This window comes from Rhinatrema bivittatum, chromosome 13 (assembly GCF_901001135.1).
Source record: "Rhinatrema bivittatum chromosome 13, aRhiBiv1.1, whole genome shotgun sequence".
Classification (NCBI taxonomy): Eukaryota; Metazoa; Chordata; class Amphibia; order Gymnophiona; family Rhinatrematidae; genus Rhinatrema; species Rhinatrema bivittatum.
Window position 1 is genome coordinate 17,829,017 of NC_042627.1, and position 25,472 is coordinate 17,854,488.

General features: G+C 42.0%; 1 protein-coding gene across 2 annotated transcripts in view; it reads right to left on the reverse strand.

Moving 5' to 3' along the window:
• Positions 1-25,472, reverse strand: part of ARID3B (AT-rich interaction domain 3B) — a 138,682-nt gene that overhangs the window by 12,307 nt on the left and 100,903 nt on the right. For both annotated transcript variants that reach the window (XM_029574810.1, XM_029574809.1), the window contains exons 5-7: positions 18,545-18,728; positions 17,209-17,468; positions 12,878-13,135 (exon numbers count right to left, since the gene is read on the reverse strand). In XM_029574810.1, the coding sequence (XP_029430670.1) occupies positions 12,878-13,135; positions 17,209-17,468; positions 18,545-18,728 (702 nt within the window). The remainder of the gene's footprint in view (positions 1-12,877; positions 13,136-17,208; positions 17,469-18,544; positions 18,729-25,472) is intronic.

Genomic DNA, 25,472 nt, shown 5'->3' on the forward strand with positions numbered 1-25,472 from the left:
CCTGTTACAAGTAAGCAACTTTGCATTCTCTGAACACAAACGGGTCACCAAATTCACACAAGTGGGATTCCCTAGTTAAGGGTTATCTTCAACAAAAAGGGCAAAATGCTAAAACAATACTGTGTAGACCTGCTGAGTTATCTGTGGATAACTTTCACTTGACCTTGGAACTGGATCTGAGGTTGTGGAAGTGAATCTGTAGACCTTGATCTTGGGACTGGACTTGCTGTGAGTACTGAGCCCGATTCTGCTTGCTCATATTTGAACTTAGGCTTGTCCATGCTCCATGCCCTGAAGAATCATATTTATTTACAAGAATTTAACCACACTCATACAAAAAATGTTCAAGTGCAGTACAATAAAATACATGCACAAATTAAAAATTACAAGAGTAGAGACCTGACAAAAAACACACAACAAAACAGGCAAAACCTGGTCTGCACTGCTCATAAGAAAGTGCTGTCTTAAGAGGTTTCATTATTAAACGCCTGTGCGAATAAATAGGTTTTCAAGAACTTTTTGAAGGACTTCAGAGAGGGTATGGACCACAGCTGTTCTGGAAAAGACTTACAGAGTAGCAGCTCAGCCATGGAAAAGGCTTTCTTGCGACATCCAGATGGGCTAGCTCTGGAGAAGGGACCTCTAAAAAACATTTTTGTGCACCGATCCTAAGGAGCGTGAAGACATATACATGCAGTACAGAATTGATCCAAGGAATTGAGTCATTATGCAGAAGTCTATGAGTTAGTGACGCCAGTTTCAGTTGAATCCACCACTCGACTGGCAACCAATGCAAGGATGACAAAATAGGGGTAATAGTATTTAATCCAGGGCTGCGGAGCTGTGCACAATCTGCAATGCTCAAATAGCACAGGTAGAGAAATCCGCATACAAAGAATTACAGTAATCCAGACCAATCAGAACGATAGCCTGGAGAAGTCAAAGTCCTATGGCTCCAGGAGTGCCCTAAGTCACCTAAGCATACGTAACTTATAAAAGGATGATTTTACAATAGACTTCATTGCAGGCGTTGATTGAAATATTAGAATCAATGATTAGACCTAAATTTTGCATTTGATATACAACTGGAATGCTAAGACTATTGAATTGAAACAATGAACAAATCTCTATCTCTATCTATATATACACACACCCACACAAAAAGCTTGTGTCGGCCAATCACACTATCATATCTGCGGCCGCCAGGTGGCACCATGAACAGTGGAAAGTGCACTGTGCAAAGACAATGTGCTCTGTCTGCCAGACCTGTCTCTTAGGCACACACAAACATGGGCTCTTCTCTGTTAGGCCAATGCAATAATAAAACAGTCTGCTGGTTTTCAGCAGTTTTAATACTCGTTTTAAAATTCTTTTTTGACACTTCTGATGCAGTAAGCTAATGCTATGCAAATGCACTGGGAGTTAAAAAAAAAAAAAAAGCATGTTGAATGTAAAATGTAGTTTCAGCACAAGCTGAATGCACATTTTAACTCGGGAAGGGGACGTCTCAGACAATGCAGTCCCATGAGCTGCTGCTGCCGCCACTTATGCAGGTAAATATAAATTTACCCTTTCTAAGTGGCGGCGGTAAACATAAGTCTAGACATTTTATATTTTTAAAAAATGTTTTTAAAGGTTTTTAAGTGCCAGTGCAGTAGCACTGGAAACTTGACTCAATCTCTGACTAAGGAATTAAGTTTTCAGTGCTAAGAAAGCCTGCATTTGGCCAGCACAGCTCTCTGCCTCAGGGAGTACTGTTTTGCTTCATGCCCTCATATGCATGGGATTTCCATGCGAGGGTGCTAAGCAGTGCTCCCATTTCAGAACGCTCATTTCTTGAGTGTAAAACTCCTTGCTGCATCAGTTGGCCTGGCTCAGCCCGATCACTGAAGAAATAAGAATACAAATTGGTCAGGCAAAATCATTAAAAGCCCCTGGGCCAGATGGCTTCAGTGGCAAATTCTATAAAATCCTGCGGGATGCGCTTCCTAGCATATTTGTTAAGGTTTTTCCAGCCTTGATGGAAAAAGGGTCTTACCCTCTGGGGAAGAACTTGGCACAAATTGCTGTTATTCTTAAAAAAGGTAAAGATGAAAGTTCACCAGCATCCTACCAGCCCATCTCTCTCCAATTTTGAAGAAAAGTTGCTAGCCAAGATTTGGGCTGACTGATTAATTATCTTGGTTAAAAGAACTGCTAAACATGACCAGTTGGGTTTTGTGTGGGGGAGATTTGCCTTGACAAATGTCCGCCTAGTGATGGCGCAATGTCTCAATGCAGACGACAAAGAAACTTTTCTGGTGGTTAGCTTCGACACTGAAAAAGCATTTGATAGGGTTGAGTTGGATTACTTATTTAAAGTTCTGGCCAGATCGGGTCTGGATGGCCAGTTTAGACAGGTGATTAATTTATTCTATTCTAATCCCACAACCTATGTCACAACTAACCAGTCCAGGTTAGAGACTTTCAATATTGAAAGGGGTACTAGGCAGAGTTGTCCCCTGTTTCCATTGTTGTTCTCGATATTTTTGGAACCTTTCCCAGGTACACTTCAGGAGTGTGAGGATGTACAAGGCATGCAACTGGGGACTTACATAGAAACATAGAAACATAGAAATGACGGCAGAAGAAGACCGAATGGCCCATCCAGTCTGCCCAGCAAGCCTCACACATTTTTTCTCTCATTCTTATCTGTTACTCTTAGCTCCTTGTTCTATTCCCCTTCCACCCCCACCATTAATGTAGAGAGCAGTGATGGAGCTGCATGCAAGTGAAATATCTAGCTTGATTAGTTAGGGGTAGTAGGGGCAGTAACCGCCGCGATAAGCAAGCTACACCCATGCTTATTTGTTTTACCTAGACTATGTTGTACAGCTCTTGTTGGTTTTTTTTTTTCTTCTCCCCTGCTGTAGAAGCAGAGAGCCATGCTGGATATGCATTGAAAGTGAAGTATCAGGCACATTTGGTTGGGGTAGTAACCGCCGTAACAAGCCAGCTACTCCTCGCTTTGTGATTGCGAATCCTTTTTTTTTCTTCACCCCTGTCGTTGAAGCTATGCAGGATATGCGTGAAGCATCAGTTTTTTGTTTTTGTTTTTGTTTTTTTTTTCCCCCTGCAGTTGAAGCAGAGAGCTATGCTGGAAATGCGTGATGTATCAGTCTTTCTCCCATGCCGATGCAGCAGAGAACCATGCTGGATATGCATGGAAAGTGAAGTATCAGGCACATTTGGTTTGGGGTAGTAACCGCCGTAACAAGCCAGCTACTCCCCGCGTTTTGAGTGCGAACCCTTTTTCTTCTCCTTTGCCGTTGTAGCAGAGAGCTCTGCTGGATGTGTGAAGTATCAGTTATTCTTCTCCCCTGTCATTGAAGCAGAGAGCTATGCTGTATATGCATTGAAAGTGAAGTATCAGGCATATTTGGTTTGGGGTAGTAACCGCCGTAACAAGCCAGCTACTCCCCTCTTTGTGAGTGCAAATCCTTTTTTCCATTACCTCTTGCTGTTGAAGCTTAGAGCGATGTAGGAGTCACAGTAAGCATGTGTATGTTTATTTAATAAGGGTATTGTGTCAATAGCCATCATTCTGGCGAGTCACCCACTCTTCATTGGCGGCCTCTTGACTTTATGGATCCGCAGTGTTTATCCCACGCCCCTTTGAAGTCTTTCACAGTTCTGGTCTTCACCACTTCCTCCGGAAGGGCATTCCAGGCATCCACCACCCTCTCCGTGAAGAAATACTTCCTGACATTGGTTCTGAATCTTCCTCCCTGGAGCCTCAAATCGTGACCCCTGGTTCTGCTGATTATTTTCCTACGGAAGAGGTTTGTCATTGTTTTTGGATCATTAAAACCTTTCAAGTATCTGAAAGTCTGTATCATATCACCTCTGCTCCTCCTCTCCTCCAGGGTGTACATATTTAGATTCTTCAATCTCTCCTCGTACGTCATCCTATGAAGATCCTCCACCTTCCTGGTCGCCCTTCTCTGTACCGCTTCCATCTTGTCTTTGTCTTTTTGTAGATACGGTCTCCAGAACTGAACACAGTACTCCAGGTGAGGCCTCACCAAGGACCTGTACAAGGGAATAATCACTTCCCTTTTCTTACTCGATATTCCTCTCTCTATGCAGCCCAGCATTCTTCTGGCTTTTGCTATCGCCTTGTCGCATTGTTTCGCTGTCTTCACATCATTAGACACTATCACCCCAAGGTCCCTCTCCTGCTCCGTGCACATCAGCCTTTCCCCCCCCATCGAGTACAGTTCATTCGGATTTCCACTCCCCATATGCATGACTTTGCACTTCTTGGCATTGAATCTCAGCTGCCATATCTTCGACCACTCTTCCAGTTTCCTTAGATCCCGTCTCATTCTCTCCACTCCTTCCGGCGTGTCCACTCTGTTGCATATCTTAGTGTCATCCGCAAAAAGACAAACCTTACCTTCTATCCCGTCTGCAATGTCGCTCACAAAGATATTGAACAGGACCGGTCCCAACACCGATCCTTGCGGCACACCACTTAAAACCGCTCTCTCTTCAGAGAAGGCTCCATTTACCATCACACATTGTTTTCTGTCCGTCAACCAATTTGCAACCCAGGTCACCACATCGGCACTCACTCCCAAGCTTCTCGTTTTATTCACCAGTCTCCTGTGCGGAACCGTATCAAAAGCTTTGCTGAAATCCAAGTAGATGACATCTAGTGCTCTTCCTTGATCCAATTCCTTGGTTACCCAGTCAAAAAAGTCAATCAAATTTGTCTGACAGGATCTTCCCCTGGTGAATCCATGCTGCCTCTGGTCCATCAATTCTCCAGACTGTAGATAGTTGACTATTCTCTCTTTCAGCAGTGACTCCATTACTTTTCCCACCACCGAAGTGAGGCTAACCGGTCTGTAGTTGCCTGCCTCTTCCCTGTTCCCACTCTTGTGAAGCGGGACCACCACCGCTCTTCTCCAATCACTCGGCACCACTCCCGTTTCTAGGGATCTATTGAACAGGTCACACAGCGGACCCGCCAGAACCTCTCTGAGTTCCCTCAATATCCTTGGATGAATCCCATCAGGCCCCATGGCTTTGTCCACTTTCAGGTTCTTTAGTTCTTCCCACACATTTTCTACTGTAAAAGGATTTTCATCTATTCCCCTTCCCTCCAGTTTCTTGTTGTTTAGAGATGGTCCTTCTCCAGGGTCTTCTTTAGTGAACACAGAGCTGAAGTATTCGTTTAATATTTCTGCCATTTCTTCGTCTCTCTCTACACATTGATCATTACCACCTTTCAATTTCACTATACCACTTTGGACCTTTCTCTTTTCGCTGATGTATCTGAAAAATGTTTTGTCACCATTTTTTATCTCCTTGGCAATCCTCTCTTCCGCTTGACTCTTTGCCAACTTGATTAATTTCTTTGTCTCCCTCAGTTGATACAAATATTCTTCTTTGTGCTCCTCCCTTTGGGATCCTTTATATTTCTTGAATGCTGTTCTTTTAGCTTTAATTTTGTCAGCCACCTCCATTGAGAACCAGATAGGTTTCAGTTTTCTTTTGCTTTTCTTTACATTTCTAACATATAGAGCAGTTGCCTTGGTGATTGCTCCTTTAGATTGGTCCACTGCTGATCCACATCTCTCTCGTTCTCCCATCCTTTAAGTTCTTCCTCCAGGTAGTTCCCCATTTCCTCAAAGTCTGTGTTTTTGAACTGTAAAACTCGGGTCTTTGTGGTTCTTTTCCCTATTCTTTTAGTGATATTAAACCATACCGTTTGATGATCACTGCTGTTTTTGCTGATCACTGCAGTTTTTGCTGATGATATCTTGGTGTTCCTCACTAATCCAGTGTCTTCTTTAGCATGCATGTTGGAGCTTTTTTTCCACCTTTGGGTATTTTCAGGCCTAAGATTGAATATGGATAAATCTGAAGCTTTGGCTTTGCAGAACTGTTGGGGTCGGGACTTTCCACTCAAATGGGCAGATGAGGTTTTTACATATTTAGGTTTATTTATATCAACCAGCCAATCTTTATCACCTTAATTTTGATCACCTTATAGCCCATAGTAAAGGGCAGTTTCAATCGTGGCAGGGCTTGCCTATTTCATTGGTGGGACGAACACATCTATATAAAATGCTGATTTTTTCCCCGTTGGCTATATGTACTTCAACAATTACTGCTCAAATTGCTGAAGAGAGATCTAGCACGGCTGGATTCTTTGATCGTGAAATTTATTTGGCAGGAGAAGAAATCCCATATTCCTCTTAAAACCTGACTGGGGTCAGGGTGGTCCTAGCATTACCAGAGTTAGCAGAATATAATTTTGCCAGTCTTTTACGGGTTCTGCGAGATTGGCTCTAAAGTAAATCTGCTTGCATAAATTTAGACAGGGATAGATCAAGAGTACAATTCTTAGATTTAAACTATGTCTTACATGCTTCTCCAACAAAACTTCCTAAAGGGATGGCTAGTTGTGTTCTGAATGCCCCTCTTATATGGGCTTGGAAACGTTTGACTACCTTGTATCAGCAGTTTCATCCACAGTCAATTGTTACCCCTTCAGGGGAATTTGGACTTTGCCCCTGGAAGTCACTTTAAAAATTCTGGGGAATAGACAGAGAGGGGAATTACTCAACTTTATCTGAGGATGGTGTGCTGCTTTCTTTTTCTACCTTGAAGGACACTTATGTGTTGTCCAACACAAGTTACTTCTATTTTCAACTGAATCATTACAGTGCCTCCTTGTTGAGACAAGATCTGACCTATGCTTTTTTAGATGCTATAGAAGATCTTTTTTGTCCAGAATATAGCAAGAGATCTCTATCCAGACTGCAAAAATTGCTGCGGCGACAGGCTCCCAAGGTCAGACTGGTGACCATAGCCAATCGGTCACAAGATGATGGACTTGACATTACAGACCCCAAATTTCGCCACATCAAGGAGCTGTCTGGAAATGTTTCCTTGTGTGAACTTCATCACAAGTTTTTGTGACTTGCAAATCTCTCTCCAATTCGAGCTTATTGGGCTGGCATAGCAAAATCAGACTTGTGTATGCTGCCAATTGGAAGCCGGTACCTTATTTCACGTCTTTTGGTCGTGTCTGAATTCCCAACACTTTTGGGCTCTGCTAACAGGTTATGTATCCAAACTTCTGGGTTATATGCTTCCATTTTGCCCAAAGGTAGTTCTCTTTGAACATTTTCCTCCACGGACCTTTAAAAATAAAGGGGATGCCATTTTCTTTAGAAAGGCCTGACTGCTGGGTAAAAAAAGCTATTTTGTTGGCCTGGAGGGAACCCACAGATCCATCTCTTTGGCAGTGGCTCAATCTATAATATGATATATTACAAACTGACCACAGAGCGTCTTTAATATTATTTAAGAGGCAAAGATCTTTTTTGGCAACATGGAACTCTTATTTTCAATCACTTTCTAAGAGCACAAGAAGTTTAGTGCTAAACTCTGCAACATTATGTCTATTTGGCAACTGGGATGGGGAGATAATGGGAGGGAGGAGTTATGGGGTTCACAGCTGATAGTTTGAGAACCCCATTATTACAGAATGCCACAGCTAGAATCCTTACCGGCCACAAAAAAAAAAAACCGGATCACATCACCCCTGTACTAAAAGAACTGCACTGGCTACCTGTAGAAAAAAAGAATTGAATACAAAGTACTAACCATCTTTCACAACTCAATATACAACAGTGAAAGTGCCAGCCTAAACACATAATACAAAAACACAATACTCAACGCAACACTAGATCAACAAACAAAGCCCAGCTAGACATCCCATCAGTCACAACCGCCAAACTTACCACTGTAAGAAAAAGAGCAATCTCAATAGCCGGACCACGTCTCTGGAATACCCTAGCGGAAAACCTAAGACTACAAAACACAAAAATATTTAGAAAACTACTCAAAACCTGGCTATTCAGACAAGCCTTCAAAGATGGGATAGGGTAAACAATTCAATGTTACCCTGCCCTACCCTATAAAAATAATCACTGTCAAACACTTAAGTACCTTATAACTCTACCTACCCTTTATACTTATTATAACCAGTTCTCATTGTAACCAGTAGTTTTTCACTTGTAAAATATACTCAATATGATGCAGCACTTCGCTGTGAAACCTCTAAAATTAGCTGATATAATTACTAAATCATACCCCCATCGTTATTAATGTAGATGGTAAGACTGTTCACGTAAACTCTTGTTATACCTTCTCCCACAGTTATTAATGTAAACCGTTTGACCGTTCATGTAAACCGTTGTTATACCTGTAAACCGGAGTGAAGACCTGCGCCAAACTTCGGTATATAAAAACATACAAATAAATAAATAAAATAAATAAATTGTATTTCATTGGTTGCGGGGTATGTAAGCATCCAGTGCACTTCGCTTTGTTATTGTTAATTACAAAATAAAAATATATTGAGCATAATTTCTTACTGCCTGCACCCTCCAAAGTTTGGAGGGTGCAGGCAGTACATGTAGCAGATGAGGTACATATATATTGCTGATCTGAGCTATAATTACAAGAACATGTTGAGCGTCATAGAAATGATTTGGAATCTGATCATTTGGTTGGCGGAAATCTGCAGCAGACAAATGTTTATGTGGGCCTAATAATAAAATTCCCTCCCAACTGACTTTGCCCAGTGATCACAGTAACTATTCTGCACCATGGGCCACAAACTTCAGCAATGTGGGCTCTGAGTCTGCCCAACAGATATTGCTATTGCATGATAGTTAGAATCCCTTCCGTAGCATCTCCAGCCCTAACTGGCTCAAGCAGCAGCCTAGAAATCAGACTCAGATTCTCTACATGGCACTGCACAGCACTGCTACTGAATCTCCAGGCTGGTCCCTTTTTTTCAATCTTAAATGACTCACAAGAGGCATAGTCCTGTAGTTCAAAAATAGATTCATATCAATTAAAACTACCTCCCTCCCCCCAAAAAAAAAAATAAATTCCAGGTCTCATGCTTTATAATTTTGTAGTTTGCAAAATATGGCTCCAAGTTTCTGTTTGTGGGATCTCATTACATGGCTTGTTTGCCAAGATGACAGTCTTGGGGACGTTATACGGAAGATAGCACTCCTGATGATGAAGGAAGGTAACAGTCAAGGCAGTAATGTTGCTGAGCAATCAAGGCTCCCAAAACCGTGCTTTTCTTCTGCTTTGCAGCACTCCACGGGAGCTTCCTTGCCTGACAACAGAAGAGAGCAGTTGGGAAGGACCGGGACAAAAAGTACTAAGATCCATCTTCCAATTTGACGCTGCTGGTTTCAATTATACTTCCCAAACAGGAGGGCCCACGGGTAATGACCACTGGGGAGAGTAATAGAATTATTTACTTACAACAGCCCTTCAATCCTTGGCCTCTCGGCTACCTCTGCAGACAGTGCCAACTGTGATGGTGATTTTAGTGACAAAGCTTTGCCCACTGAAAAATATGTACTCGTGGTTTCAATCCAGCTTCCAGTGGATAGATGTCCGCATCGTTATTACCACCATCAAAACTGGCGCAACTTGCTGGCAGCCTCAATGGGAGACTCTTTCAGCAAATACAGCATTTGTAAGCTGGAAGTCACAGAACAGGTCTCATTTTGTCAAACTGACATTTATCTAATACTGATCAAACATCTTTACTGCCTGAAAGTCATGTAATCAAACTGAAACTTGCTCATGGGGTTGCCAAGTCTCACTTGCTTTGTTTACTGTTCAAAAATAATGAAAAGATGGCAGCCCTGTTAGTTTAAGAAAGTCTGCAGTTATCTTGCTGCCTTTTACTAAGTACAGTAGGTCAGCATTGTACTAGATGAACTTTGTTCATGAAAGAAAGGAGAAATGTATTCTTACTTACTTGAAAATATCCTCTCTTTGAATAGTCAGACCAGTCCAGAAAATTGGGTTATGAAGATAGAGACTAAAAGGTTTGCTGATGTCACCTCTTATAAACATTTGTGCTGACTTCAGCCTGCCAGTATTACCTGTAACAAAGGGTAGTGCTGAATACAGCTCCCAAAAACTCTAGGGTCTGAGATTGTTTCAAATTGCTTCTGGAAAAATTCACCACCCAATAGAGATCCTGCAACAATACTATTATCTGGTTGGTGGCTGTGACACTCTCCCATTCTGACTTCACTCTTACAAGCCAATCATCTAGACACGGATGCGTCAAAATCCCATCCTTCCGCAGAGCGGCCGCCACCACAACCATAACTTTTAAGAAGCTCCTGGGAGCCATGGCCAAACCAAAGGGCAGAGCAGCTCATTGGAAATATTCCCCAGCCCTGCAAAACGAAGAAACCTTTGATGGCACTCCCTGATTGGAATGTGTAGGTAGGCTTCTGTCGGATCCAAGGACATCAGAAATTCCCCCTGCCATGACGACAGACTTCAACATCTCCATTTGGAAATGAGACACCCTCAAGGTCTTATTGACCTGCTTCAAATTCCAAAATAGGATAGAAGGAGCATTGCAGACAAGCATCCTACAGCATGGGATGCTTGTCTACCATCTACAGGAGACAGAGAATACTGGCATACTGAGATCAGTACGGATGCTTATAAGGGGTGACATCAGCAAATGTTTTGGTCTCTGTCTCTATCTGCTGATCGGTGAGCATAACCCATTCATCTGGACTGGTCTGACTGGGTAAGGAAAAAGTGTTTAGTGCACACAAGATGGCAGAACTCTCACAGACACCTGTGGCTGCTTGGCTAGCTAATGTTAAAAGCTAGAATCACAGATCTGGCCAAGTTAAAATCCTATAATGCACGAAGAACTGCCCACGTGCCCCATAAAAATACCACATTCCTATCTGCAGCTGGAATAAAAAGAAAGTCAAGCTCTCTCATTAAAGAGATCTGAAGGTCTAGGAATGAGAAGCCAGCTGTTAACAGGACGGCAATCATTCTTAAGATTCCAGCAATAAGTGTTGTTTATAGCTTCAGTTTAATTATAATATGGTCCTGAGGCAGAGCATGCCAGGTCCCCGTGCTTTATAATCAGCATTGGAAACGACTTTCATTTCAATAGTGTGACCTTTAAGGATTCAAGGTTTCACCTAATTGTAACTCCAGCTCCACAGTCTCCAAGGTTAACCAACACCTCCCAAGACTCAAACTGATCCAATTAATAGAAGGTATAGAAAAAGAAGGCTCCTGACAATCACCCATTGCAAACAGATACGGAAAGGAGATCCTTATCATATGATGCTAAACTGTTGTAACTGGGGCTTTTAGATGACAAACCAGTTACTAACAGGACTGCAGAGAGGTTATCCTACAAGTCCAAATCAAGACTATACAGCTTATCTTCCTTCAGCAGACTATTAAAATTATTTTAAATGACAACTTGGTGTTTAAAGTACATAGGACACAGTAGAAAAATACTCAGCTTTTTGCAAAAGCATACAGAGTTAAGCCTGCTTTGTTAAATCTCCCATGCACAAGTTTTAGATAGCTTTGGGAGATTTCTATACATGGAAGTAAGGATCAAAGAAGTTGGAGGTAATGCCATTTTATTGGACTAACAATACATCTGTGACAAGCTTGCATGAGTTATCCTTTCATCTGGTCAATTCTTTGCTCAAAATATAAATCACTCAGGGTGCCTTATAGTTATGATAGCGCCTAAAAGGAAACATTCAGATTGATTATAACAAGGAGATTACTGTCCCTTTGCCCCTAAGGATACAACACAGGATATCGTTCTCTTTAGAGAGCTGTCTGGGACAGTCACCTTTTCCTCTTGCTTGCACCATGTGGTAGGCCTCTCCGAATTTGGTATCACGTTTCCAGGAAGGATCTATGCTCCTAGCACTTTGTAGGCAGAGTAAGAACCTAAGAAATTGCTATGCTGGGTCAGACCAAGGGTCCATCAAGCCCAGCATCCTGTTTCCAACAGAGGCCAAACCAGGCCACAAGAACCTGGCAAGTACCCAAACTCCAAGAAGATCCCATGCTACTGATGCAATTAATAGCAGTGGCTATTCCCTAACAGGCCAATTCAGTAAAGTCCGCGGGAGAGCGGATGAACGCCCGCTCTCCCGGCGGACGAACCGGCCCTTCACCGGTGCACGCGATTCTGTATTTAAATTAGGTGACGAGGTAAAAACGGGGAAAAGGAGGCGCTTGGGACACTAGCGCGTCCCTAGCGCCTCCTTTTTGACAGGAGCGGCGGCTATCAGCGGGATTGACAGCCGACGCTCAATTTTGCCGGCGTCGGTTCTTGAGCCCGCTGACAGCCACGGGCTCGGAACCAGGACGCCGGCAAAATTGAGCATCTGGTGTCGGCCCGACAGCCGCGGGCCGAATTCAAAAATTTTTTTTTTTTTTACTTTTCGGGACCTCCGACTTAATATCACTATGATATTAAGTCGGAGGGTGCACAGAAAAGCAGTTTTTACTGCTTTTCTGTGCATTTTCCCGGCGCCGGAAGAAATTAGCGCCGACCTTTGGGTCGGCGCTAATTTCTAAAAGTAAAATGTGCGGCTAGGCTGCCTGCACATTTTACTTTCTGTATCCCGCAAGCATACCTAATAGGGCCATCAACATGCATTTGCTTGTTGAGGGCGCTATTAGGTGCCGCGGGTTGGACGCGAGTTTTCCTCCCCTTACTGAATAAGGGGTAAGGGAAAACGCGCGTCCAAGAGCAGGCTAACAGTGCACTCCATCGGAGCGCACTGTACTGTGTCGGCCTGTAAGTAAAACTTGATTAATAGCTGTTAATGGACTTCTCCTCCAAGAACTTATCCAAACCTTTTTTGAACCCAGCTACACTAATTGCACTAACCACATCCTCTGGCAACAAATTCCAGAGCTTAATTGTGCGTTGAGTGAAAAGCAGAGCGTGCAGCTTGCATGGAAAACAGCTCACCTTTGCCATTGATTCTGAGCTTCATGGGGATCTGTCTGGCCATGCTGAGCAGGTTATGTTGGAATGCCTGCTGGAGCAGACGTTGCTCTTCCTCGCTCACACGGGATGCTCTCTTTTCAGGTGGTTCGCCAGACTCCAACCTCTCTCTCAGCTGTTCCAGCGTGGCCATCCTCGCTGCCACAGCTGCCTGCTGGCTGGCCAGGGCCACAGGTACACTCATACGGCTTGGTACAGACACCATCAGTGGGGCTCCTTCTCCTTTAAAAAAAAAAAAAGGGAGGATTGGCAGTACAGTCCAACTTTCAAACAGCTGTATGGACAGGGCAGATTTAGTGTTTTTATATTAACATTTCAGGTTAGCTTTTAAAGTTAAATTTCCATATTTATTTTAGTTGGCTTTCCATCAGCATCCATGCAGCACATTCAGTATCATATTGAGATAACTATATAAAAAAATCTCAACAGCTACTACACACACACAGCATATATTTTAACACATCTGCGCAGGCAGTTCATACTTGATAAAACACTATACATGTTCAGAGACAGAACTGAATGTAGAGTAGAATCTTAGCATTAACGATAACAAAACTTTAAAACAAGACGGTACAAAGACTGCAACAGTGAATATTTGCTATTCTATAATAATATGCAACAGGAACTTTCTTCTTGGCTTTATGGAGCAACTTAGAAGGAAACAGAGCTGAAAAAAAAAAAAAAAAAGGGAAGTTGCTATTTTGAAAATGCTACTAGCATTGCTGCTTTCCGTGAACTGACAGGGTGGTCACACTGCAGGCAAATGTAAACAATTCTGCTGGCTGGATGAACACTGCCAGGAGTGTGGTCCCAGAAGCAAAATCAATAAAGGGTGTGGGTTATCTGATTGAAGGACTTTTTGTTTTTTTTTAAATTATTTTAGGTAGGGCTTGAAACAAGTCTTACAAACTCTTCTTTTTTTTTTTACTACCTGCTCCACCACCTACACTCATTTTTCTGTCTTTGGTTTCAGTTAGTATATTCCATTCAGCTGCTGTAAAAAAAATAAATAAATAAATGCAAAACTACGCTACATTTCCATTCAGCTCTATAAGGAGATAACGTCACGGATTTATTCAGGCCAACAAAAAGGCATCTTCCACAGCTTGCATGTTGGCCTTTACTTCTCTGTAACTAACTGGACAAACATGGCTACCAGGTCGTTTTATTCAATTCCCATTAGAAAATGAATGGACTTCTGTTGTTGTCCAACTGCATTACTTGGCCCACATGGCATTTTCCAGATTTGTTTTATAAAGCCCAGCTAACTACGCCTACTCATATCCCTAGCCAATAGGGCAAACTGATAACTCTTACACTAGATATCGACAACACGTGAAATTTGAATTTAGGTAATAAATGAAAATACAACAGTTTCGCCAACTAACAAAAAATATGGGCTTTATTTATTTAAAAAAAAAGTTTTAGAAAGTCAAGCCCTAAGTTCTCTATTTGATACACTAAAGTGAAGGTTGCAGCCTCCCTCTCCTTATTTCTCTCGGCTATGTGAGCCCAAAACACTTTCCTGATATCAAATGCCCCATCTTGCAATTACTTATTTTATGGACAGAAAATTACTGGCAAATAACAGTTTTATAGCACACGGGTCTGTGCAAGAGAACAGCTGCACATCTTTGTGGCATATCAAATTCACTCACAAAAATGATTTGAAACTAGTTTTTAACCCATTAACACAACTCTCTTTGTGCCGTTTACCACAATCTACTCTGTGATCTAAGTTTTGCTGCCTGTCTCCTGACTGATACCCCTACCAGAGAACATATCACCCCGTTCTCCAGTCCTTACATTGGCTGTCCCTTTACTACTGTATACAAGGTAAGAGAGCTGTCATTAGTCACAGTCTCCTACATGACATCTCCTCTCCCTGGGCCGCATTCACACGCCTTCACGCTTCCCTCTGTTCAGCTTGTCTCTCCATGCCTGAAGTGTGTGCCTTCTCTCTTTTCGGCCCTACACTATGGAACTCTCTGCCTCTCAACATTCGTCTTACCTAAGATAGCAACATTTATTTATTTATTAACGCTTTTCTATACCGACTTTCATGATAGCAGATCAAATCAAACCGGTTTACAGGGAACAGAGGCATTAACAAATGATAACTATAACCAGAAGGAGCGAAAGTTACAAAAAATAGTCAAAGTTTGGAAGACCTACCTCTTTAGCAAAGCCTTCCCTGTTTCTGACTGGTGCATTGCCTTGTTCCTTTGCTTTGTCTTAAACATGCTCAGCTCAGTTACCCCTACAACTTGATGATTATTTTGTGTGGTTTTGTCAAATATTAATTATGTATTTCTTTTGTACCCCGCTCTGACCCTTTTTTTGGGGGGGGGGGGGGGGGGGGGAAGGGCAGGTAAGAAAACCCTTTTAAATAAACTACATCAACACCATATTTCCAAACGTCTTATCGAGATCAGGATCACAGGGCACACCTGCCTTTTAATTTTCCTCCATCCTAGAGGATGTAATCAATGGGAAAACACTTTGCTAGCAGTCATCAATATAAACTGGCCTGGGAAGGAGCAGAGTGCTTTTATTGAGCTGTGCCTTATAACTTGGTGAAATCAAAATAAGGGCTCAGCAAGTTTATGGCAACCCCGCAGAGCATGAAGACATGTGAAGGCCAGCACCCAGAGTGACAGAGGTCAGAATATAATCCAGTTTTCCCACCACCTTCCTTACTGCCATTTATTGCTTTCACCAAATGAAACCAGTTAGCTTCTCAAAAACCAAAGCAACTAGTAACTTTGCAGGTCCTCCCCGATTCACTTGAAAATGATGCAAATGCTCCCAACAATGTTGGGGATGGATTGCCGGGAAAGTTTTCATTTTTTTGCAGATGATACTAAAATCTGCAACAGGGCAGACAGCCAGGAAGGCGTGGAAAACATGAGGAGGGATCTAGTGAAATTCAAGGAATGGCCTGGAGTTTGGCAGCCAAGATTTAATGCTAAAAAAATGCAGAGCTATGCATTTGGGCTACAAAAGCCCAAGGGAGAGGTACAGTTTAGGGAGTGAAATTCTTCTAAGCACAAAAGAGTAGGATTTGGGGGTGATCGCTAATTTATGTTTATTAATCACCTCAACCAAGGCATGAGGTGATATACAAAACTAGAGACACAAAACCAACTACCAAAATTAAAGTAAAATGGAAAAATCAAGCAGGGTTAAATTATAAAACAAAATTAAACTGATAAAACCATATTCTTACGACGGCTACAAAACATGCGTCAATCAAAAGCAAACTTCAATAAAGTGGTCTTCGAAAGTTTTCAAACATTTCATGCACTGGAGCAACACAGGTAAGGATTTCCAAATTGTAGGTGGGCCTAATAGGTGTATAAGGCGACAGCAAAAACCAGAGGAATGGGCAGCAGAAAAAAAGGAGGTGATATTGCCCCCCTATAGACCCCTGGTCAGATCTCGTTTGGAATAGTAGGCACATGACCACACCTTCAACGGGATATAAACGAGTATGCGCCGGTCCAGAGGGTGGTTACTATAACGGTCAGTGGTCTTTCTAAAACATAAGGAGATAGACTTAAAAGAGCTAAACATGTATATCCTAGAGAAAAGGTAGGCCAGGGGAGATATGAGAGACACACAAATACCAGCAATGTTTCTATGCACTGGAGGCAGGACTCTCTGAATGGAAAGGAGGCTCTAGAACAAAGGGTCCTGGGATGAAGATAAAAGTGGGTAGATTCAGGAGTTATCTAAGAAAACATCTCTCTACAGAGAGGGTAGTGGATGCACGCAATAGGCTCCCTGAATCGAGATAAGACAGTAACTGAATTCAAGAAAGGCTGGGATAAGCACAAGAGATCCCTAAGAGAGTGGAAGCGATTGTGGAGCTGAGTGGTTGGTGTGGATGGGCAAACCAAATAGCATATAGTCTTTTTTTGCTATCATGTTTCTAAAAAATGTACAAATAGTAAATGTAAATATAACAGGCAATCTACATAACAGAAATTAACAGAAAGTCATGTAACTGTACTCTATGGATTTAACAAGTCTTGGATCAGTTAAAATATAACCAAAATAACCCATGACAGATTGTGCTGCCATTGTAAGGGCGCATGAATCATGGAAAACTGATTTTAGGAAGTATCTAAACTAGTAACTACCTAGAACTGAAGTAATTGGTTGCATTCAATTATTCCCAAATGTAATTACAAGTAACTAGTTGTGCAAAATGTCCCGTCCCCCCCCCAAACTGTAGCTCCCTCTCCTGAAGGACACAGACACCATCTGGTAACACAGGAAAAAGTGCAAACCTTTCTTGGGTGTGGCTCCTTGGGAAGGCCGAGGGGTGCCAGTGCCACCGGGGTGGACAGCAATGAGCGGGAGATGATGTTTGGGAGGGGAGAGCAGGGATGGTGGCCGCACCGCCGTGTTTGAAGAGTAGCTGAACAAGGCCGAGCTGTAGCTGGGTCTCCTCCCTTCCCGCCGGTTCCCATCAATGGCAGCCTGCAGCTCAGCCGGAGAACTTAGCGCCTTCTTCTCACACTCATAGTGATACAGGTACTTCATATACCTGAGGGAGAGAGAAAGAGAAGTACCTCAGACATCAAACGTCCAAGCCTGCCTTGGGACAAGCGGAGAGGATAATTACTTCTGATGTCTAAAACTTTCAATTGGCATAATTTATCCTTTGCATTCGTTTTCGGTTCCTTTTCCCTTACTTTAAAATATGCAAAAGGCTCATTAATGAAATAGAAAGCACTAAAATGTTATCTTTTCACATTAAATAATGAATATAATGACATTAGGTGTATTGGGGGTGGTTCATGCATGGAGGAACGTCATTCATACCAGGCCCTTGTGCCTCCATTACCAAGGTGTCTGACTCAGATCAGGGTTTTTCTGGCAGTACATTTGGCTCGACACAAAATCCAGCCAGTTGTATAAATTTTTAAAAGACTTTTCGGAGGGACAGTCATACATGGGGAAAAAAAAAAAAAAAACAACTCTGATACATTATCAGAGAAAAACACATTGAAACAATCGTGTTTTGTGGCTCTGCAAGATTAAAATGACGTTTTAATATAATTTTTGCTTTTGTTTTTTTACCTCACTTGTGCTTTATTTTATTTTTATTTCCATAAATTTACGTTATTTTAATTTTTCTTTTGAATATATTGTAAACCGCTTCGGTCATCTCTTGTACTTGGTGAAACGGTATATAAATGTATTAAAATAAATAAATAAAATAAAATAAAAAGACCTGGAATTAAATGGTGCCAACATGTAAACCGTTGCGATGGTACTTAACTTAGCGACGGTATAGAAAAGATTTTAAATAAACAAATAAATAAATGATTACACACCCGAGGCAGAGCCATGAAACACGATCATATCTAAGGGTTTTCTCTGATAAAGTATCAGAATTTTTTCCCATGTATGACTGTCCCTCAAATAAAAATCTTACTGGCTACTTTGTGTGTGGATCTGATCGTTTCTTACTAGCTGTTCGGATTTGTGTTGGTAACAGTTTTGCGTATATTTGGCTCTCTATCAGGAGGGCAACCAGACTGAGTCCATAGCTCCGACCCTAACTTCTTCAGGATGGGTGTAGCTTTGGTGTCTCTCTCATCATGTTTTGGCACTCACTGTGTGCGAAGTGTAAATGCTGCGCTGGTTATGGAAGTTGGCAAATTAAGGCCTTTGGTGACTTCTCTCCACATCTTCTTATTAATGACCTCTACCAGCCCACCTTTCTCAGTCACCAGCTTGTAAAGCATGTAGAGATCCAACAGCTGCTTTGCCATGATGGGGATCCGACTGATAGGTGTTCCTGCAGTTACAAAAGCAGTACAAGAGAAGAAAAGGCAATGAGGCAGAGCCAAAAAAGAGAAATATCAAGAGAAAACCAGCAAGAAGAAAAAAAAGAGACAGAATAGCAGAGACAAAGGAAGCCGAAGCAAAGAAAGGAGTCATAAAGCAGAAAGAGGAAAAATAATTGTGTAGCCAAAAGCAAGAACACAAATAAAACAAAGATCAAATAGTCACTAAAGTTTTGTATTTATTTCTGCTCACGTTACAGATAACACAAAATCAATCACCAATAGCTGATCCAACTCACATGCCTATGACAGGGTAGGGACATCATACCTAATTTCAGAAGATGACTGACCTGGTCACCCCCGAAAAACAAACCTGCCAATCATATATAATGCTATGTACAGGTGGCGATTACATATAGTAAATTACCTGGTAGAAAGCTGAAATATGCAAGAGGCAGTCTTAGAAGCCAAGTGGTTATCAACAGTAGCAGGGCATTTATTCTGAGATCCTGGGAGCAAGGACGGTAGCAGAGATCAGTATTCAAGGAAATGATTGCTGGTGGAAGTGTTAAGCTGATCATGAACTAAGCCTTAGCACTCAGAACAGAGCCATCAAAGGCTGTGGGATATCCTTTAATATCTTCTGTGTTTAAATGCTGAAAAAAAGGGGAATCCTTACTCCCACGCTGATTTTATCTAATTTACACATTAATCAGATTGCTGAAAGGTACTATCATTACTATACATGAAGGCATTTGATAAAGGTGAAATTCCTCCAAAAAAGCTAAATAGTCATGGGATAGGTGGTGCTTTCTTACTGTTTAAAAGACAGGAAACAAAAAGTAAGACTAAACTGTTTTCCCAGTGGAGAGAGGTGAATAGTGAAGGGCCCCGGGACCTGTCCTTGGACTGGTGGTGTTTAACTTGTTCATTAATGATTTAGAAAAAGGGAATGGCAAAGTGAAGTGATCAAATTTACAGAAGGAAAAAAAAAATATTCTGAATAGATAATGCAGGTCAAACTATGAGGAACTGAAGGAGGACTCAGACTGCGATTCTGGTCATCCAAATGGCAGGTGAAATTTAATGTGAACAAGTGCAAAGTCATGCACGTAGGAAAAAAATGGATCCTAACTTTGGATACACAAGGCTGGCTTCCGTATTTGGAGTAACCACCTAAAAAAGAATTTCGGAGTCACTGTCAACAGCTCGCCGAAATCCTCAGCTAATATGTGCAGCGGCGGTCAAAAATGCAAAGAGAACGCTATGAATTATTCAGAAAGGAAAGAACAAAACAAAGAATATCATTAAAAAAATCCACTCGGCCACACCTGAAACTGACCCATGGTGACAACGTTAACCCAGAGTCTATATATACTAGACTCCCAACTCACTGCCAAATCCAAGCAGTGACAAAAGTAGCCTTTTTCCACTTCTGCCATGTCCTGGAAGACACTGCTGTCAACTCCTATCCAAGCCTCTTTACTCTCCCATCTGGGCTACTGCAACTCACTCTACATCGGAACCCCCAAGAGCTTAAAACTACCACCTCCAGCTCAAACAGAATGCAGCAGCCCACACGCTAACAAAATAAATAAATACAGGCCCGAAATCCCTACACTGGCTCCTAACACTGTACTGCACTAAACTCTAAATCCTGGGTCTAGCCTTCAAAACCCTCGAAGGTTTAGCTCTAACTTACCTTAACAGATGTCTCGCCCCTTATGCGCTCCCAGATCCAGATCTCCCTTCTTTCAGAAAACTAGTAAAGACCTGGGATCTTCAAATTGGCCTTTGGCTCCAGTTAGAATTATTAGCTCAATGAATACCTGATAAACACTGAATTTATCCCCTATATCCCTTTTCTCTATTAATACCCACAATTATGCACTATTTTTATTTAAATATACCCACATTACATACCCTGTTCTATTTATATATTGTTATTTGGAAACTTCTATACTCATTTTAACAAGCTTTTAAGTTCTCCTGTTGGAAAAATATGCCATAAATAAGTGATTTGACTCTGTAGAGATCTATGGTGCGACTGATCCTTGACTATTTTGTGCAATTCTGGTCTTCCCATCTCAAAAAAAGATATAGTGGAATTAGAAAAGGTACAGAGAAGGGCAACAAAAATGATAAAGGGGATGAACCAGCTCACTTATGCAGAAGAGCTGGGGCTCTTCAGCTTGAAGAAGGGGCTGACAGAGGTTTATAAAATCATGAGTTGGGTGGAACAGGTACATAGGGAATGACTGTTTACCCTTTCAAAGAATACCAATAAGTGGCAGATGTCAAACAAATTGGAGAAAAGTATTTTTTCACTTTATGTATGATCAAGCTATGAAATTTTGTGTCGGAGGATGTGGTCACTGCACCAAGCATAGCAAGGCTTAAAAAATAGTTTGGACAAGTTCCTGGAGGAAAAGCCCATAAGCAGTTATTAAGCAGGTGACTCCAAGAAACTCACCTCTTATCTCAAGGCGTGAGAAACAAGAAATTGAATCTACTTATTGGGAATGACCACTGCTGGAGACAGGATGCTGGGCTTGACAAACCGTTGGCTTTTCTGAAATTTGCTTAGGGTGTCTGAGTCACTGGGCTTTGCTTTTCAATTTTCTCTCAACAATTAATTTTCGTATAAAACTGATATACCACATAGCCTGTCAAAGCAGTTTACAATAGTTTACATACATAATAAAAATTAAAAGAAAATACATAAAAATAAAAATAATAAAATACAAAACACACAGCAACAAGCCTGTTATAGACAGCTCCACACCCACCCATCCACCTCACAATCTGACTTACCAGACCTTATTGATGTTACTGCACAATTTTAGGGACTAGATATGACAACCAATTTTTTGAATCATAAATACATTCAGTCCTAATTACCACAGGTATATCATTCCGGAGTTGGAGCAATAGCAGTAAGAGCCCGCTTTACTCATTCTAAACTTACATCCAGGCGACAGCTCTAACTGAGCAGACTGTGATGACCAAATAGCCACTTACAATTATGCCAAGCCAATCTGGAAGATAAATACTGTGGACCCTTCAAACCTAAGGGGTCGATTTTCAAACCCCGGCACGCGTAAAACCCCCGGGACACATGTAAATCCTGGGGCTTGAAAAAGGGGTGGGGTGGGGCGGGGCTAGAGGCGCCCGGCACAGCGGCCACTTGCCGAGGCAGGAGCAAAAGGTGAGATTATAAAAGAAATCGGGCTAGTTAGGATAGGGACAGGGGAAGGGGAGGTTAGACTAGGGGGTTGGGAAGTTCCCTCCCAGTCTGCACTAGCTTTACCCCTTATTCAGTAAGGGTAATAGCGCATCCAAAACGCACGTCCAACCCCCCCGAACCTAATTGCGCCCACAACATGCAAAATGCATGTTGATGGCCTATTAGGTATTCCCGTGCGATTCAGAAAGCAAAATGTGCAGCCAAGCCGCACATTTTACTTTCAGAAATTAGCGCCTATCCAAAAGGTAGGCGTTAATTTCTTCAGGCACCAGGAAAGTGCACAGAAAATCAGTAAAACCTGCTTTTCTGTGCACCCTCCAACTTAATATCATGGCGAAATTAAGTATGAGGTCCCGAAAGTTTAAAAAAGAAAAAAAAATAAATTTAAAATGGGCCTGCGGCTGGTGGGTCGAAAACCGGACGCTCAATTTTGCTGGCGTCTGGTTTCCGAACCCGTGGTTGTCAACAGGCTCGAGAACTGACACTGGCAAAGTTTAGCACCCGCTGTCAAACCCGCTGACAGCCGCCGCTTCCGTCAAAAAAGAGGCGCTAGGGACGTGCTAGTGTCCCAAATGCCTCTTTTTACCGCCGGGCCTAATTTAAATAAATTAAAATACTGTATCGCGCGCACAGGAGAGTGGCCTGTACGCGATTTTACTGTATCGGCCCAATAGCCATTTATTTTATTTCTCACCAAGTCACATGCTAAAATGTTAATATTTCTAAGATATTATGTAAGTTAACCTGTCTAATTTATTCTATAAGTTAAAACGTAAAAATAAGCAGCCAATGTCTTATGTTCAGTTATATGTGAACTGATGTGATATCTCGATCCAATGTCTGTATACAAAAAAACCAAACAAATAAATAATTTAACATGCCTCAAGGTGGCCAACAGTTTATATAAACATATCAAATTTAACATTTATACAAAACTCCATTTTTCAGCTAGAACCAGATTAAACACACATCGAAAACCAAACGGCACCAGAACGTTATCGTGATGTGAGAGCTATTGTTCCAGTTATTTAATACAACCTTCAATGCCAAAGCCAACAGCAAATCAAGTAATCCTGAGAGGTTGAAATATCCCGTTGAAACCCAGCCGAATGCCAGGCTACTAAATTTTAAGGGAACAGGCCAAGTCAACCCAAGACGCATACAAACTTTTCCTCTGCATATAGAATCCCCCCCCCTACAGCTGCCATTAACATGTACAGCGTTAACTGTTTCCCCCTGAGAATACCAAGACCTGGTGCCACTTCGCTGAGGTGGAGCACAGCACCATTGGTATTTCTACCAAAAGTCAGAGAAGAACAGCAAACTAAGGGGGGGGGGGGAGGGGGGAGTCAGATTGAAAAAAAAAAATGCGATTGCCGGCGCGAAGGAAATGCCGTTCAAGTCAGTCCCTAAAGAGAAGGGCTGGTGGGGGTTGACGGGGGCCTGCGTCCCACCCTTCACAGCTTTGAAAGGAAGCAAACATGTGAACGTGATTCAAGTTTCTACTATTAAAAAAAAAAACAACAAGGCATTGAACAGGAAAGGCTGAAAACGAGCAGCGTGGGACAGGATGCCAGTGCCGGATCAAATCCTTTTAGCAGCCGGTTTCAGGTCCTGTCACCTCCGTGATGGATTACTGTCAATGGGCACTTGGTGATTAATGATAGAGAGGTCAAAGGGCAGAATTCCAGAGGGAAAGGTCACCATTTTAGGGCAGAACTTGCTTTTTTCTTTTTTTTTTTTTAACGGCAACCTAATTTTACTGTATGCTCTAGCCAAAGTCATTCCCTAAGGGCGGAGTCCCAGAAATTCTTTATTCTGTGTTGGATCTGAGATTTTTTTTTTTTTTTAATCTGATAAGGACTTTTCCTGCTCTCCACATGCTCTTTGTGTCAATGAATGAATGAATATTTTTCACCACAGGTTGCCCCAAGAAATCAAACCCAGCTTCAAGCCCCAGGCAGTCTCTCCTGAAAAGTAATCAAACTTGAATGATGGCCTTACAGTCTACTGAGAGAGATTACAAGGGGCTGTGTCTTTATAGGAAAAAAACAAACCCTTGCTATAACAAACTAAGAGAAAATAAATCTTGTGCAATAGCAGCTTAATTCAGATATAACAACCTTTCCTTTATTACAAACCAATAGTTGACTCCACATTCATTATAAAGACGGAGGACTATTTTTTAATTTAACTTGTGCGATTTAGTGTACTAAAAAAAAAAGCAACCAACATTGCCAAATAACTCCAAGTTTGAAGCTTGTCATTGCCCATTCATTCATCTATAGAAGACGGTTGAGGCCTTGATGCTGTGTTGCAGCTCCCAACCTTCACACTTGGGCTCTCTAAGGTATATATGTTTTTGTTCATTACCGAATCAGATGCTGTGCAGATTCCAGGGCTCACAGATGTGAGAAAAATCTTCATGTGTGCTGTGCAAGCTTCCCCCACACATCTCTGCCAGTGTATCTCAAACGTCCAACATGCAGCACCCTTGTTATTCCAGGAGAGAGACCCCACTGTGGTGCAAGTACTCTTCAGTCCGAAAGCATAACACGTACGAGTTCTTGGTCTTGCCGAGCAGAGACTATGGTGGTTTGTATACAAGCATGCACATACGTTTAAAGCCCACCAAGCTTGTTTCACTTGGGACCCAAGCCAAATTAAGATCAAGATTTCTAGAGCTAAACAAACAGGCATCTAATTCCCAAATAAGAAAATGAATGCCTGAAAACCTTAAAGGCAAAGCTGAATAAGGGCCAGTGAGGAAGTGAACTAGTAAGGAGAAGGGGATCTTCTATTATCTGTCTTGACTGGAAGATTTGCTCCCTTAATTGAGGGGTAAAATTATTGCACAAAAAAAAAAAGTGGCACTACTGAAGTTCCTCTCTTACAGGCCGATTCAGTAAAGTCTGCGGGAGAGCGTGCGATTCTCTATTTAAATGAGGCCCGGCGGTAGAAACGGGCAAAAGGAGGCGCTAGGGACACTAGCGCGTTTCTAGTGCCTTCTTTTAGCCCGGAGTGGTGGCTGTCAGCGGGTATGACAGCAAACGCTCAATTTTGCCGGCGTTGGTTCTCGAGCCCGCTGACAGCCACAGGCTCGTAAACTGGACGCCAGCAAAATTGAGCGTCCAGTTTTCGACTGGACAGCCGCCGGCCCATTTTAGGATTAAATAGACAATTTTCTCTGTGGAAGGGAGTGCCTCAGGGATCTGTATTGGGACCCGTACTTTTCAATATACTTATAAATGATCTGGAAAGAAATACGACAAGTGAGGTAATCAAATTTGCAGATGATACAAAATTGTTCAGAGTAGTTAAATCACAAGCAGATTGTGATAAATTGCAGGAAGACCTTCTGAGACTGGAAAATTGGGCATCCAAATGGCAGATGAAATTTAATGTGGATAAGTGCAAGGTGATGCATATAGGGAAAAATAACCCATGCTATAATTACACAATGTCAGGTTCCATATTAGGAGCTACCACCCAAGAAAGATCTAGGCGT